Source organism: Emydura macquarii, unplaced genomic scaffold (assembly GCF_026122565.2).
Source record: "Emydura macquarii macquarii isolate MOO-44397 ecotype Brisbane River unplaced genomic scaffold, CSIRO-AGI_Emac_v2 contig_2768, whole genome shotgun sequence".
Lineage (NCBI taxonomy): Eukaryota > Metazoa > Chordata > Testudines > Chelidae > Emydura > Emydura macquarii.
In genome coordinates, this window is record NW_027132905.1 from 49,405,706 (window position 1) to 49,421,816 (window position 16,111).

The window sequence follows — 16,111 nt, forward strand, 5'->3', positions numbered from 1 at the left end:
CTCCTTTTCTCCAGTCTGTAAATCACGTACATTTAAACAAGAGGTATTGGTGATGGCCTCTACCCCAGTGCAAATGTCAGTGTTTACTAGAAAATACTGGACACAGGTAGTGGCACCTACCACTCTTTTGATAAGGAACAAAAATGAGAAGAAAAAATACAAATGAGCTTCTGATAGTCCTCTAACTTCTTTTAAAAGAACTTGCAACTAATTAATACTCCAGATTTCTTACTTTTCATCTGAGGATCTCATTACTTTTAGGATTAATAAATTAGAGGTCACAATACATCCACAAGAAAGCTAATTAAAATGGATCCGATTAAAGAAAGGAGAACTGAAGCACAGAGACTTTGTGAATAGCCTGAGGCAGATAGCATGTTACTAGCATTGTGAGAGTAGAACCTGAGTCCTAAGTCAGTGGTATCTGCTTGAACCAGTAGGAATACTCTTGCCCCAAGAAAACAATGTAAAAATAAATGTGCTTAGCGCTGAACAGAACATCAAGGAAACCATAGTCCCTGCTACAAAGGAGTTTACACTCTAGACAAAAGAGAACTAGAATTGGTGAGGAGACAGCTCATCCCCTATCCTCTGAATACAAACAAAAGGGTGTGCAGTGTTATGGTTCAGATCACTATTTGTATTACTGTAATGCCTAGGAATACCAGCCAAACACAAGAGCCCCATGTACCAAGCACTGTTCAGAAAAGCAATAATGAAGACAATCCCTACCCCAAAGAGCTTGCAATCTACAGGATGTAACAGGTAAATGAAAGACATCCAGGGTAGGAGCATGAGTTGGGAGGATGAAGTAACAACACTAACAGTTGAGCAGAAAACCAGGGTAACACTTGCCTAACCAGTGTCAGATGGCAATGATTTGAGGCATCCTTACAGGGATATGTTTTAAGGAGGGGTTTGAAAGATAAGAGGGCAGCTTTACAAACTGAACAGGGAATTTTTCCAGAGCAGCATGAGAGAGAATGTGGAGATGCTTCTGGACAGAAGCAGCCAACAGGGAGAGCAAGGTGGTTGTCATTGCTTGAGTCAATGTGGGAGTCTGCAGCTAGTTTGCTAGTACATCTTCTAGAGCAGGCCTACATGGTGAGGGGCCGTAGACAAGGAGTTGGCGTGTATTTACCTTCTACTCCTTTTGTTCTGTTTCTTTCATTTCCGATTGCCCAGAAAAATAGTTTGTCTTTTTACCTGTTTTACAAATGTTGAGGGAGGAACTGACCATACTTATTTTTGTTAACAGCATCCGCTCTCAGTGTGATATCATAAGCGTCATCCCCTTCCCACAGGTTACACTTGAAAGAAGCCCCAACCAAACTGTGCTACACTCTTTGAATAGGTTGTGCATCAAGTGACAAACCAGGTAAAGTAAACAAGGAAGTGGTTTCAGTGTCTCAGCCCAAGCAGCTGTGAGTAGCAGTGACTCTGGCTGTGGTGTGGGCACCATGGGCTGGGACTGACCCGGCAGGAGCCAGGTGCCAGCCAGTCCTAGGACAGTGGGGTGCAGTGGTTAGGGCAGACGGGGGTGGAGGAGACAGGACTCCTGGCTTCAATCCCAAGTTCAGACTGAGAGCTCAGAGCTCCTGGCTTCTCTCCTCTCCCCGGCCAGCTTGACCCGTTGGGGGAAGGCTGCCTTCTAGGGCCCCCTGGCACCCACACAGCTAGAGCCATACACCCACTGCACATGCGCAGCTCGCGAGAACGAAAATAGTGTGTGGCTGCGCATGTGCCAATATGGTGCTGAGATGCCTACTGCGCACGCGCTGCAGCGAAGTGCATCTCATGCCCCGCCCCCAACTCGTCTATATGCGTCATACGGCTGAGCCGGAGTAACGCGTACGTCGCGCGCAGGCAAAAAAGAAGGTGGATGAGGTCACTTCCTGTCCCTGCAGAAGCATTTCCGGTCTCTCTTCCCTTCTCTCTCTCCCCACCCCCTTCCCCGGCCTTACCCTGAGGAGGCGGCGACAAGATGGCGGCGTCGGGTGGCGGAGCGGAGACCCCGGGGGAGCCGGGTTGGGAAGTGGCGGTGCGGCCGCTGCTCTCCGCCTCCTACTCGGCCTTCGAGATGAGGGAGCTGCCGCAGCTGCTGGCCTCGGTCATCGAGAGGTGAGGCTGGGGGGGAGGGGTACATCCACCTCCCTCGTCTCTGGGGGTGGGGACTTGGAGGGGCCGGAGAGGGCCCCCAGCACCGCGCCTGTCCCGCCTCCCGTCCCCGTTTTCCCGGGGCTTCGCCCTGCCTCGTGCCGACCTTCCCCCGCCCCAGGGCGCCACTCTCCGTTTTTCGTCTCGTGCCCCTCCGGCGCTGGAGGATCCCCCTGAGCCCTCCCTGCTGGGCGGGGGTTGGGGGGAGCCGGGCCAGGGGGGCTGCGTCTCTCGGGGGCTGCCTAGTTAGTCCGAGCGGTGGCCCGCTTCCGAGCCTGCCGACAGGCACCGCTCCAGGGCCCCGGCGGCAGCTCAGCGCTTTCCCCAGCGGAGCCAGAGTGAAACCGAGCAGGCTCAGTGTCATGCTGCTGTGGGCAGCTGCCACGGTGACAGCAGTGAGCCCTTTGCCGTCCCTGGGAACAGAGCCCCCGCATGGGGGGGAGGAAGGGGTACACTTTACCGGGGTCTGGGGGACCCGGCCCAGGCTGCACCCCCCCATGGGTATGTGTGTGGGAGGGGACCCGTGTTACAAGTTTGTACTGGGCCCGAAAAAATCATACTTGGCCCCTGCCTGGGAAATCTGGGGACGGCTAGATTGGCAGGTGCTCCCAGCATGTAAGGGGCGCTGGAGCGAGCTGGGAAGGTGTTAGCACTTTCCCCTTTCCAGACAGGGATGGGGTGGGGCTTCAAATGTATCCAGTAGACACTAGCCGGAGGCTACTGCGGAAAATGGAACTCCAAGTTAGCGTCCCGCAGACAACGCCCTGGTAGGATCATTAGCACCCTGCCTCTTCCCAGCATCTGGGCTTCTCAGATTGCTGCCCTTAGGCTCTCGCAAGTGGGGCATAGGGTTCATACCCCTTTTCTCCATTCTCTTTGGCATCTTATAAAAAAAGATGAGCTTTGCAGTTATACTCTCCAAGTATTTTTAGATGGTTGATCCGTCTTCATGTTTTTCGCTGGTTAAAAGTTCATTATGGTTTTATAAGGTGCATTATGCAAACTATTGTAGTGGTCCTTGTATGATGGCAGTCTAGATCTTCCATCACATTAGATTAAATGGGTTTGGATTTAGGTTCTGTCGCTGAAACTATTTTTTAAAAATGGAGAGAGTAAAGATTTACTCAAAGGAAAGACACACTCTGATTTGGTCTGTCCTTACCACAAGCTGGAAGTGTCTCATTTTGAGTGCATACAGTATTTGCCATGGGAATATTTTCTGAAGTTATTAATGCATGACTGGTGGTGCTTTATTAAATAGCTTTTGTGTAGCCTAAACTTTATGTATGAATAGCACAACATTATTTTCAGTTACAGAGAAATATGTCACAATTGCCTGTTGTGCCCCTTTCCCAAACTTGACACATTAGGAATACAGTTACAGTACAACTTTGTTTTGCCAAATCAGACAAAATACCCCTAACAGTAGATACTTAAAGAAGGAAGCCTCTGCCTGTATGCATATAGTGGTTCACTTAGAAACCTGCAAGTGTGTTTATGCTATTCAAGAATTTTCTTGGCAAATCCTGTTTTTGAACGTTTCCCTAGCATAGCTTTTCTCTTGTGGATCTCAGCTGTGGAGTGGGCAAATTCATCACCACCGTAATAAAATACATAATGGAAAAATGTTGATCGTTGCAGTGGCTGTTTTTGATCCTTTTTGTTCTTCCTTGAATAATGAAAATGCTGACCTGATTTACCAATTTAGACCAGTGATTCATCATTATTGTGAGAACTGTTCTTGGAGGGCCTGATCCAATGTGTTGAGTGCTTCCAGATCCACTGAAGCTGATGGGAGTTGTGGGCACTCTGTGCTTTATAGGATTGGACCCCCCTGTTTCAGACTATGGCCCCGCTGAGGTGTGGCCTATGGATTTGAGGATCCTTAACTAAGTCAGAAAACAGAAGATAATGCATATGATTATATTTTAAACCAGGCTCAATTTTTAGAAGACTAAAAGCAGGCATTTCTTCAAAATGTTGCAGCAAACTTTATCTAGTTATGTTATTTTTAAAAAGATGCTGTTGAATTTTCTAATGGGTGTATCAGTGGGTGTAATTAATGAATGCATGAACAGTTGCCATAGTGACAAGCAAGATGTAACGTGTTCCAAATAAATAAAGAGTGCATGTATTTAAACACTTTAAAATAACTTTCAAGAATAGACCGTGTCCTATTTTCCTGAGAATTGCTGCTTTTGGTTTAGGCGTTAACAGCTTAATGGAGGAGTTTTCCTAATGACAGACATGGTTGGCAGCTAGTAAGTTTTGGCACTCTTGCTTAAATATGTAAAATGAACTTTGAATTATGAAGTTAATGATTTGAAAGGGCACCATCAACTTGAAATCCTGTCTGTATGCAAAAAAGAGTTTATTTGAATCAGATGGGACAGACTCAGGAGATGTTCATACATTTAAGACAACCTTTTTTTAAGTCAGTCTATTTCTCTTCAAATGGAAGGTTTTTCTTAGTGTTAACTATTATGCGTAAAGGATCTGATCCTGAACCCTTAAAGTCAATGGAAGCAGGCTCAAATCCAAAAATCACAATAGGCCCCTGCTCATGATTGGTACAGAAATAGTCCTGCTGATTTTATATATATTCCTTATTGACCGTAGTCTTTTATTTTATTTAAAGCAAACTTAGTAATGTTGTCACTGTGGGTTTGACTCTAGTGGCTACAGTTTCAAGCTTGACATAGTGAAAGTCACCTCTACTACTTGCTTCAAATTTAGGGTCCCTAGGAACACACAATGACAAAGGTTAATGACCACACATAGATTTATGAGTACAAGATCTAGTCTGTTTTAAAAGTTTTATTAAAGTTACAATTAAAGTTATGATTACCCATGCAAATAGAAATTCTACAAAGACCTATGCATAAGTTACAAATATAGTCATACTCACATCCTTAGTGATATTCTATGGGTCTGACGGATGCCTTGCCAATTGATCATCAGTAGAGGGATGGTTCCTTCTGGAGTTTTCCCATAGGGAACTCATTTTACCCAATCTGGGAGCCCCCTCTTTTATCTTGAGATTCTGACCACTCCTAACACTCTGTGCATGTATGTGAAAGTATCCACCCTCTTTTTCACTATTTGGATTGTGTCCCCCAAGAATATTGGGGTACCCTGATTTTCATAGGTAGGTTATAGCTCCTTGAATTCTCATTAGCATTTTTGCACATCAGTTAGGGCATGTGTTAGAAAAAATGTGACTACCAGGCATCTTGTACTCCAAAATTAACATTATGGTCAATTTTTCCACAATACCGCTCTTTGGCACATCTTTTCCCATAATCTTGTGGCATCAGGTAATTCTTTGGTTACTTATGTCAAGCATTTCTTAAGTCTATGGCCTAGTATGGCTAAGATAAAATCTTACAGGCCTCAGCCTATAGGCCTTGCATTTCAGCTCTACATAGATACCTAATACATACTTATCCCTTCTGATATCTATCAGTCTTATACTTCTAGAATCCTACAATTTAGATCTGTTTAGCATACAATCATATATGGCATGACATGTTAATCATAAACATCACACAATAAAAGAATGATTAAATGAACCTATTGGCTATATGACTGTGACTGTTCCTTTAATAATTAAAAAAAAATCAAATCTCTCATCTTCAAATCGACGTGCTACATTTCACTTCCCTGTGTTACACTAGTTCATCTACTTTGGCCTCACATAACTCTGGGGGGATAAATATATCACACAGTTTGTCTTACACAGCAAAGCAGTAGCAATAGCTGAGAGGAGCTGCCAAATTGTCGGATATGCTATCATCCCTAGATTGTTCTTGCTTGTTCTCTTTAAAATGCATCACGTATGGCTGTTGCTGCTAATTTATGATTGTGCACAAAAACCAAAACCTACTTCTGAATCTGAGCACATGAGAATGTGAACTTTGGAGAGGTCTATTTTCAAAGATCTTTTATCTTTGGATTAATGATGAAGCAGTCTGATTCCTAAATTACAGGAATAAATTCTACTGAGAACTTCCAAATTATTAAAAATTAAGGGCTATATGATACCCTAAATCCACATACAATTTTCATTTGTGGTGTTCTTGCATCTGAATTAGGTTTATAACTTGAGAGTAAAATACTGGCATGAGGTAGGAAGGGGTGAACCTTTGAAAATCAGTGATTTTTAAAAAAAAATTGAATATCCTATTCTTACTGACTGCTCTTGCCTATCTAAAAGTTAAAGAAAATAGTTTTGAATTCTGAACTACAGACCCGCTGAGATCCTCTCATCAGAGAGGGGATGTAGCAGGGTTTATTCTATTTCAGATAAGTTTCACAATAAGAAGTCGCAAAATGTAACTGGAAAATAGAAAAAGGGAAAAGACGTCCTAAATTGATCATTCCTCAGGTCAGCAGGGAATTGTTCCTTGTCTCCTCCTCCTGGATGTTTAAGATTACACCAGTGTGCAGGTGAGGTAAGAGGGTGATGTATATTGCCTGCTGGAGACAAGATACCAAACCTGAGAGTTCATGGTTTCAATCTGGTACGGCAAAGTATGTGTTTCTAAGTGGCTGGCTGACATAAGAACTTACAAAAAAATAAATAGCTGTGGAGAACTGATAAATAATAAATGTGGTGCTGTGGAAATCACTGGAGCATATAACCAGGCACGTAGACAGGATGAAGGAATATTAAACTCTCTCTCATGTCTCATGCCAAGAAGTTCAGAAACTATTCCAGCTCCTTCCCATACCTCTGCTGAATTTAGACAGGTTCCAGGGTTTGAACTGAAGTATCTCGTTTATTACAGCAAAGTGTTCCCTGTAGGCCATCAACCCACATCATCACATTTATCTATTCTCAATAGACAAGTCTTTCATCCTGTTACTAGTTCAAATCTGTATCAGTTTGGTCAATGTCACTACAATTGGCACAGCTATGGCAGTCACAGGAAGAACCAAGGACTGAATTAGCCCTGGAGACTGAGCCACCTTCTCATTCTGAGAGGGCCTGTCCATACTAATATTGAGGCACATCAGAGGGGCAGTTATGAAGCTTGAATTGCCACTACCCACGCTATATCTGTTCTGTGGATAAGTAGTCTTCATTCTTCTGGACTGTCAAGACAGTGTCCTCATCAGCAAAATACTAATCCGAAATTATTTTTAAAGAGCTTTCATGCAGAGGGATAGTTTTTGGTTTTACTATTTTCAGTCTGACAGTTCAGCTTACATTAACATTACCCTCACTCTGGGTGAACAATTAGTTTCCAGCATTGATGTTGATTTATGTGGGGAGCACAACAAAATCATAAATGAATCTCTGCCCCTGGGACAAATTTCAGCAAATGTATTTTTCTCCAAATGTATGGCAACTCTGCCAAAATTTCCCTTCCTTTCCTCACTTCACAAAGTATGTTATGTTTGTCGCTGTAACCATCTGTTTCAATCCTCCATTCTGCAGAATTGCATGTGTTCTGGTTGGTTCTGTGCTCTGACAGAGAATTAATGTTAATACCTCCTGTCCTGGTAAACCCTGACAAACAGTACAAAACTTTTATAGGCAACTAAGATTAGAGTGATCCACTGTTAAAGAGTAATAGGAGGGGATCTTGGGAGTAATGGTAAAACGTGCCAAACTCTTGAAGGCAAAAGGGCAAAATGCCTACTGCATCAGAATTTTCTTCTCAGATCCACTATGGATTTTTACCTTGGTATTTTCCTGTCTCTGGTTATGCAGAAGTCCACATTGATGATGTCAGAGAGCTCATTGCATATAGGGAAGAGCAGAGAAGCTGCATTGCTCTTAGAAAAAGTTTTATTCCATATGTTTTATTTGAAATATATATTTGAAATTAAAATCGTTAAGTTTAAAGCATCTTGCCTTCCATGTATTAATAAACACGTCACATCTTCAGAGCTGTATAACTGACTTGCTTTCTTGCTGTATTTTCTTATTGCAGTGAATCTGAAATCCTGCACCATGACAAACAATATGAGCCCTTCTACTCCTCCTTTGTCGCGCTCTCCACTCATTACATCACTACAGTGTGTGGCCTAAGTAAGTGTTCAGCATGCTTTGGCTCCTATTTCTTGTCTAGTGACTGGGATGTAATGAACAGGGTTGTCATTCTTTTGGTACTTGCTTCAACTCTATTTTCTGAATCAAATATTAAGAGTTTGTGGTTCTGGCACTTGCCAGCCATTGTTCTGGTAGCCTGTTTACGATAGTGGGGGAAGCAGAGACCTAAGGATCTAGGCATTGTAAGTGAAATCTAATACAAAACTAATGGTGAACTCTTTGCTTTATGACTTTCCTCATTATTTATTGAGGACTTTTTGTGCTATTTTGCATTTCAGTGACATGATAATAGTATTTCTTGCATCTATCTATAGTAGTCCTGGCACCTATATAGATATTTATCCTTGCTTTACAGATGTTCCTTGTATATTATTGTCTAATAAAGAAATAGACTAAACTTAATGTTCTCCAAGATAGTATGTTACTCTGCAAGTGGTTCTGATGAAGTTAATGCGACTAATTGTGTAGTGAGATGCTATTTATAAGAGTATTGGGATCAGACCTTCCCTGTATCTCTCTGTTGCCTACTGTTTTTTTCAGTAGCATTAAGAATGTATTGCAGTGGTTTAACCCTCAGAAGATGGGGTTAAGTGATACAAGCCTTTTGCTTTTGCAGTACCCAGGAACCAGCTGCAGTCAGTGGCAGCTGCTTGTAAAGTTCTGATCGAATTCTCACTACTCAGACTTGAAAATCCAGATGAGGCATGTGCTGTTTCACAGGTGAGTAAAAGGGTGGATTTTGAGACTGGAAGCGTAACTGTATCAGAGAAAGGATGCTTGGCTTCTTCCTTCTCAATGTCTGCTCTAGTGTAATTCTGGGAGCTGTTGCAAGATGCAAAGTTAGGCTACGTCTACACTGACGGTGGCAAATTCGTCGCCGTCAGATCGATTTATCCTGTTTGATTGAGCAGAAGTGAAGACTCGCTTAATCGATCCAGAAGTCGATTTAGTAAAACCCACCTCTGAAAAAAGAGTAACACTGCATTGATGGGTACACGTTTCCCATCGGCGCAATGTAGTGGAGACGGCGAGCAGAAGAGAATTTAGGAAGTCGACATAAGTTATGCAAGCTACTCTACCTAACTTGCGTAACTCCTGTCGACTGCTGCTGGAATTTGCCGGTAAGTGTAGACCAGGCCTCATTCTAGAAATATTAGATATAATGCCCTGGAAGGGTAATGCTTGTAACCTACTCGATCTCCCTTGTTAGTTCCTCCTCCTTTGCAGAATTCCTCTTTGCAGACATTAAGATGAGCATTGCCTGCATATTTGTGATTAGAGACTTCAAGGAGCAAAATTAACTCTGAACTTCCATTCTGATTTTTGGTTTTCTCTGCTTTTCTTTAATACAGTGACCTTGAGAGATGCTTTTACATTGCCAACTCATTTGTTCTTCTTGTGTAAGAAACAGACTCTTCTCTGGTCATGCGTTCCTCTCTTAGGGAGAGTTTTCCTCTTCCACAAAAAGAAAACAGGTTGCCAAGTTTCACAATCAATTAAAATCCTAAAGGCAAACTGGCTTCTGCGACTCAGACACAGTGTGATCAATTGCTTCTTCTGAGCTTCAGTACACTATAGGAAAGCTTGCTTCTCCAAGAGCTGTTCTGTGGCAAAGAGAGGAGTCAGGTCCTTGATGCTGTCTCATCTGCTGTTGGTTCCCTTTCCATGCTCCTAGATGTGAGGTCAACTTTGGCCCGTGAGCTTGTGATAGTCTGAATCATACCCTATAGGGGAGAGCCAGTGTTGAGGGAAAAATAGGGAGCAAGAGCATTTGGATTTGATTTGGTGTCATTCTTTTTGTAGAAACACCTGATTCTGCTGATAAAGGGGCTATGCACTGGTGGTAGCCGTCTGGACAGAACTGAAATTATTACTTTCACAGCAATGATGAAATCTGCCAAGCTTCCTCAGACCATCAAAACCCTCTCTGATGGTAGGTGCTTCAGTGTAATCTTAGCAGAGAATTGTTTCAATGCAGTACTTCCCTTAGGTAGACAAAGCATTGCACTCTTCCTACCCTTGACATACGGCATAAACCTTTGCTTCTGGCCCTGCAGTGGAGGATCAGAAGGAGTTGGCCTCTCCAGTGAGCCCTGAACTGCGACAGAAGGAGGTGCAGATGAACTTCCTGAATCAACTCACATCAGTTTTTAACCCTAGAGTGACAGCATCACCATCTGTTGCTCCAGAGACTCAGGTGAACAAAAAGCCTTAGAATGGAAGTGCCATGTTCATAATATTACTGGTGTGAGCGCAGGGAAGGGCAGAAGGCTATAGAAGATGAACAGAGAGCGTTTAATATATATACTGAGATTAAGTGTTTATGCACTGGTTAAATCTCATTTGCATGTGGGGGAGAGGCAATGAGGTGGAGGAAATTATGGTAAATTTTTTGGTGGTTGATTTATCACTTTATGGAAAGCTAACATCTTTGTAGGTGTGGCTGCTCATTGAGTTATGCCGTGGATCAATCTAACTCCCTAAAGAGACCTGCAGTAACACCAGGTTTTCAGATGCTGGTGGTCCTGTATTTAACATCTGCTTGTTTATTAGGTGGAAGGAGAAAGCGATAATCAGACATCCACAGATCAAGCCTCTGCGGCAAAGACCAAAAGTGTATTCATTGCTCAGAATGTAGCCAGCCTGCAAGAGCTTGGTAAGAATGAGCTTTTAATTTAAAAAACAAACAAAAAAACACGCTTGCACGGTGCCAGTCTGGCAGTGCTGGAGCCTGAAGTCCTCTACAAGAGAGATGCAGCATGATAGTTCAGGCCTGCCCTGTATCACACTCTGCCGACTCTAACCTGAAGGATCTAGCTCTGTGGGTGGAGGTTGAGTTTATCCTCCAACACCCACTCAGTGGCTGGTCTCTGTGTTTGATTTCCAACAAAAGTGTGGCTGTGGTGTGGATACTTGTTTGTTAAGGACAGGGTGAAGATGATAATTTCACTTACATGCAAATAACTGTGGCGCACAGAAAAAGTTGGGTCCATGTAAAATGACAAGGGATGGCACTGACTGGGCGTGAGTGATGGGATTGGGAGTCCCTGCTGCATAATTTAATGTACCGTACAAGATGGGCATGAGACCTTCCACCTAGCTACAGACACGTGATTCGCTGTTACATTTTTGACCGCTACCCTCTTGTGATATATTTAAAACAGAATTTAAATTGTCTTTCTGTCCCATTACGTAATCTGTGGTACCATCCCTGTATTTCCTCTCAACAAATTGTAACTGCATTATTTTTAAAGATAATGCCACAGGTGAAAATTTTATTCTCTCTGATTTAAGCCAATGGCTCATCCACTCTGTCACCTTAATTCCAGTTTTAAGCCATCCAGTGGAACAACAATGGTAAAACAATGTCCTATATTTTCCTTTGATTTTTGTCTACTAGGTGGTTCTGAAAAGTTGCTGCGAGTATGTCTGAACCTCCCATACTTTTTGCGATACATAAATCGATTTCAGGATGCAGTGTCAGCCAACTCATTTTTCATTATGCCAGCCACTGTAGCAGATGCCACTGCAGTTCGAAATGGGTAAGATATTTCAGTCTCTGGCTATGTCTACACTGACGGCGGCAAAGTCGCCGCCATCAGATCGACTTATCTGGATCGACTGAGCGGTCAATGAAGACCCTCTGTCGATCCAGAAGTCGACGTTATTAATCCACCCCTGCAAGTGGCGTAGTGCTGCGTCATGCAGTGCAGTGAAGACGATGCGCAGAAGAGAAGCACAGCAGTTGACGGGAGTTACGCAAGTTCTTTGTGTACTTTGTGCAACTCCCATTGACTGCCGCCAAATCGCAGAGGTAAGTGTAGACCAAGCCTCTCTTTCTTTGTTAATATTTGGTATGGTATATGAGGTATTGTGAAAGCGATACAGTACTGGCTGCTGTCTGTCTTCTATTGGATGTTTGATGCCAGAATGTCCTCTCCAGAATGTACTTTGCTTTTCTTAACCTTAATTTCAATGATTATTGTAGGTTTCATTCGCTGGTGATAGATGTGACCATGGCATTGGATACTTTGTCTCTGCCTGTATTGGAACCCCTCACTCCCACACGGCTGCAGGACGTGACTGTTCTTGCCCTCAGCTGCCTTTATGCAGGTGAATTAATGTCCTTTGGTAGTATCATGTTTCTAGAGATCAAGTCTTTTTCCTTTCCCCACTGTCTCTGGAGCCCTAAGTAGCTCTTCATGTCCCCTGCTTTGTAATCTGGACCTTTGAGATTCAAACAATGACCTCCATCCTTCCTGCTGTGGTGGACTGGACAGGACACTCTTTGAAGGCTTGCCTTGATTGGATGGAGCAACGGAGGCATGCCATCTTCCCAGGGGTTTGAATAATGCGCCTCTGTAACACAGCACTTCCAGCCCATAGCACTAGCGACCAAGAGTGCCCTTAACTCTGTAAAACTGAAGGCTAACTCCTTAGTATTGTATTCAGGTTATGCATGAAATTGTTGTAATGTCACCAAAGTGACCCTGGTGTCCATGAACAGTGCTAATGCAGCGTTTCTGTGCCTGTGGGCACATTGGGTAGTGTTGGCAGTCCCTGCAAACTTGACCTTGGGATGAACAAGCTCAGTGATAAAACACTTCTTTAGTCATCGTCTTTCATATTTTTCTGCTTTGCTTTGTTGTTTTCCAGAATGTATACTTTAGATTTGCTGGTTATACCCAGAATCCAGTCCTGTCTCCCTAGTACAGCATAAGTACCCCAGAATTATGGGGATGTAATCAGTGTGTAAAGTTTTCTCTATTAAGAATTTCTGCTACATCAGATTCTCTCCTGGGTGTTAGTTTGTATGTAACTTTATTGTTTTAGAGTAACTGAAAACATCCTTTATTCTGCCAGCTGGAATGGACACTTGAGGGTAACGGAAATTATCCTCTATTCTGCCACCTGATTAGGTCAGGGGAATCCTGACCTAATCAACTCCACATGTAGTTTCTGCACTGCTGGCTGTAGTGTAAGTGAACAGAAATATAGATTTCCAAGGTGAGCTCTTAATTGTAATGTGGTCCTTTGCCCTCTCCTTTCATCAGGTGTGAGTGTAGCAACATGCATGGCAATCCTACATGTGGGCAGCACCCAACAGGTACGAACTGGATCCACAAGTTCTAAAGAAGATGATTACGAAAATGATGCTGCCACCATTGTACAGAAATGTGTAAGTTGATGACATGAAGTGCTGCAACTGCTTAAGGGAGAGCAGTCATCTTGTTTTCATTTTAATTTTGCCTAGGATGCAGAGGACTGGGGGAAACTCAGTTTAGGTCTTACACATGGAAATGCCTACCAATTTTAAGTATTGAAATCATTGTTAGCTTCTCTTGCTCCATGGCACTGGACTTGCTGATGCCTGAAGAAAGATTGATACCAATATGAGCTATTAATGTCTGAGTTTGCGATAGGGAGGTTTACTGTGGATGAGTGCTGAACAAGTTTGAATAGTGTGTGGAATCATTTAGTGATTTGTCTAATAGAGCATTGCAAGATTACAGGGATTTTTGGTTTTACTTGCAGCTTGAAATCTACGAAATGATTGGGCAAGCCATCAGCAGCTCGCGCCGTGCAGGTGGAGAGGTAATAATCATATCCCATCAGGAAGCTTTTCTTTGTGGTGGTGCATTTGGTCAGTTGGATTTACATTGCTATGTGGTTTTTTGTTCTGTTTCCCCCCCACTGTTGGAATGCTAGCATTATCAGAATTTCCAGCTGCTTGGGGCCTGGTGTTTGCTCAACAGCCTCTTCCTCATCTTGAACCTCAACCCGACTGCCCTGGCTGATAAGGGAAAGGAGAAAGACCCGTTGGCTGCTCTTCGAGTCAGAGACATTATTGCTCGCACCAAAGAGGGAGTTGGGTCTCCCAAGCTGGGACCTGGGAAAGGGTATGTGACCACTAAGTTAATCTGTTTAAGCATATCTCTGTGATATTGTTCTGTTACACTGTGGCTGCTACTCCTGAGTCTAGTTGCCTTTTAAAAGAGACCTCCCTCTTCCCCTGCCTTAATAATAAGCCCCTTCATGTTCTTCTCTCCAGTTTTCTCCTCTTTCAGTTTAAACTGGGTGAGATAACTGAGAAATTGCTCTGCTTATTTTTCACATATTATATTGTGCCTCTTTTTTTAGCTAGTACTTAGGCTCAAGTACGAGGAGGGGTTTTTCTTTTAATCTGTAAAGGAATCTGAAGATTCCACTTTAGGCTTAGCTAGGTACTTTCTGCTCTCGGGAGGGAATATGTCTTGTATTATACTGAATGAAGCAGTGTGTGGCATCCTTTAGTGAACCCCCTCCCACCTCCACCAATCAATTCATGACTCTACAGTAGTAGAGGCAGTTGTGGGGTGATGGGAATGCTTTTAAACCTTGCCCTCAGGTGGAGGAATATTTTCAAATGAATTACTATTTTCACTTGAACTAAATGAAAAAAATAATTATCCTATTTTTCTTATTGTACAGATTAGGATTTTATACACTTGATCTGGCTGGTATTGTAAATGAGACGTAGATATAACTGATATAAACAGGCAATGTTCCTGATACTCTAACAGTTCAGAATATAGGGCACTGTCTGGATTAAAGACCTCAAAGGGTACAGTGATATAAAGTGGAAAGATTGAGTTGGTAATTCTCTGATAGTTCCTTTAGAAGACCAGAGAGATTATCAGAGTAGTGATTAAAACATTAATACTAAGACCTTTTATTTTTCTGCAGACATCAAGGGTTTGGTGTTCTGTCAGTGGTGTTAGCAAATCATGCCATCAAACTCTTAACATCCCTCTTTCAAGATCTGCAGATGGAGGCACTACACAAGGTGAGAAGGTGGCACTCTGATTTTCTTAAATATCCTTCTTCATTGGAACATGCTTTGAACCTTTTGTTGATGCTGCCCCGTAGGGATGGGAGACTGATGGTCCCCCAGCAGTGTTGAATATCATGGCTCAGAGCACATCAATTCAGAGAATTCAACGTTTGATCGATTCTGTACCGCTCACTAATCTGCTGCTGACTTTGCTGTCCACGTCGTATAGAAAGGTAAGAGATGGCGCTCGGATAGGTCTTTTGTGGAACTTCTTTTAGTTAAACAGTGAGAGCTGAATGGAGAGTTCCTCTCGTGAGTATCAATTAAGCAGAAGAACTTAGAACTGCGGTTACTTATACACGTCACAAGTTACATCAAGGAGCAGGATGTCTCTCATTTCATAGAGTAGGAGAGGGTATGACTGTGACAGACTCTGTCCTTAGATGGTGCCAGTGAGCTAAATATTGTTCATGACCATTCTCTCATTGGAGAGAAAATAAGGGTCTTGTATAGAGAAGGGGAGTCTTCATGTTTAGACTGTTATGTGAAATGTAGCTTGGAGTCTTTGTATGGACTCTAACTGTGTTAGCTACCCCAGAAAATGATGTAACTTAGAAGAAAGTCTTCATAGAAATGCCATTGAAGAAATTTGAGCAGAATTATAGTAGAAGGGAATCAGAAAATAAATGCTGAGGATTTGAAAGCAGGTCTGTTCTTCTCTATTATATTTTCAAGTTTTGACCTTGTATTTTACCTTGTCCTGCTGTTCTTTTAAGGCTTGTGTCTTGCAACGTCAGAGGAAGGGTTCCATGAGCAGTGATGCGAGTGCCTCTACTGATTCTAATACATACTATGAGGATGACTTCAGCAGCACTGAAGAGGACAGCAGCCAGGGTAATAAGATGCTTGTTGATAACTAACTCTAGAGCTTACACTTTTTTTCAGCATCACAGAAGCCTGTGCACTCAGCTTTTATCTCCCAGGACTGAATTATAGTGTGGTGCTTAAGAATTAAACTCTTTTTTGTTAGGATCAGTGAGCAAAAGGAAATACCAGCTATGATCTGTATGTACTGAAAT

The 16,111-nt window shown here is 42.8% G+C and overlaps 1 protein-coding gene across 4 annotated transcripts in view; it reads left to right on the plus strand.

Annotated features, from left to right (window-relative positions):
* Positions 1-1,911: 1,911 nt before the first annotated feature.
* The window catches only part of UBR4 (ubiquitin protein ligase E3 component n-recognin 4), a 109,207-nt gene continuing 95,007 nt past the window's right edge, over positions 1,912-16,111 (plus strand). For all 4 annotated transcript variants that reach the window (XM_067567539.1, XM_067567541.1, XM_067567540.1 and 1 more), the window contains exons 1-14: positions 1,912-2,121; positions 8,100-8,197; positions 8,835-8,938; positions 10,022-10,151; positions 10,276-10,415; positions 10,772-10,874; positions 11,619-11,760; positions 12,207-12,331; positions 13,273-13,397; positions 13,754-13,813; positions 13,928-14,118; positions 14,945-15,044; positions 15,128-15,265; positions 15,809-15,926. In XM_067567539.1, the coding sequence (XP_067423640.1) occupies positions 1,985-2,121; positions 8,100-8,197; positions 8,835-8,938; positions 10,022-10,151; positions 10,276-10,415; positions 10,772-10,874; positions 11,619-11,760; positions 12,207-12,331; positions 13,273-13,397; positions 13,754-13,813; positions 13,928-14,118; positions 14,945-15,044; positions 15,128-15,265; positions 15,809-15,926 (1,711 nt within the window). In that variant the 5' untranslated portion in view covers positions 1,912-1,984. The remainder of the gene's footprint in view (positions 2,122-8,099; positions 8,198-8,834; positions 8,939-10,021; positions 10,152-10,275; positions 10,416-10,771; positions 10,875-11,618; positions 11,761-12,206; positions 12,332-13,272; positions 13,398-13,753; positions 13,814-13,927; positions 14,119-14,944; positions 15,045-15,127; positions 15,266-15,808; positions 15,927-16,111) is intronic.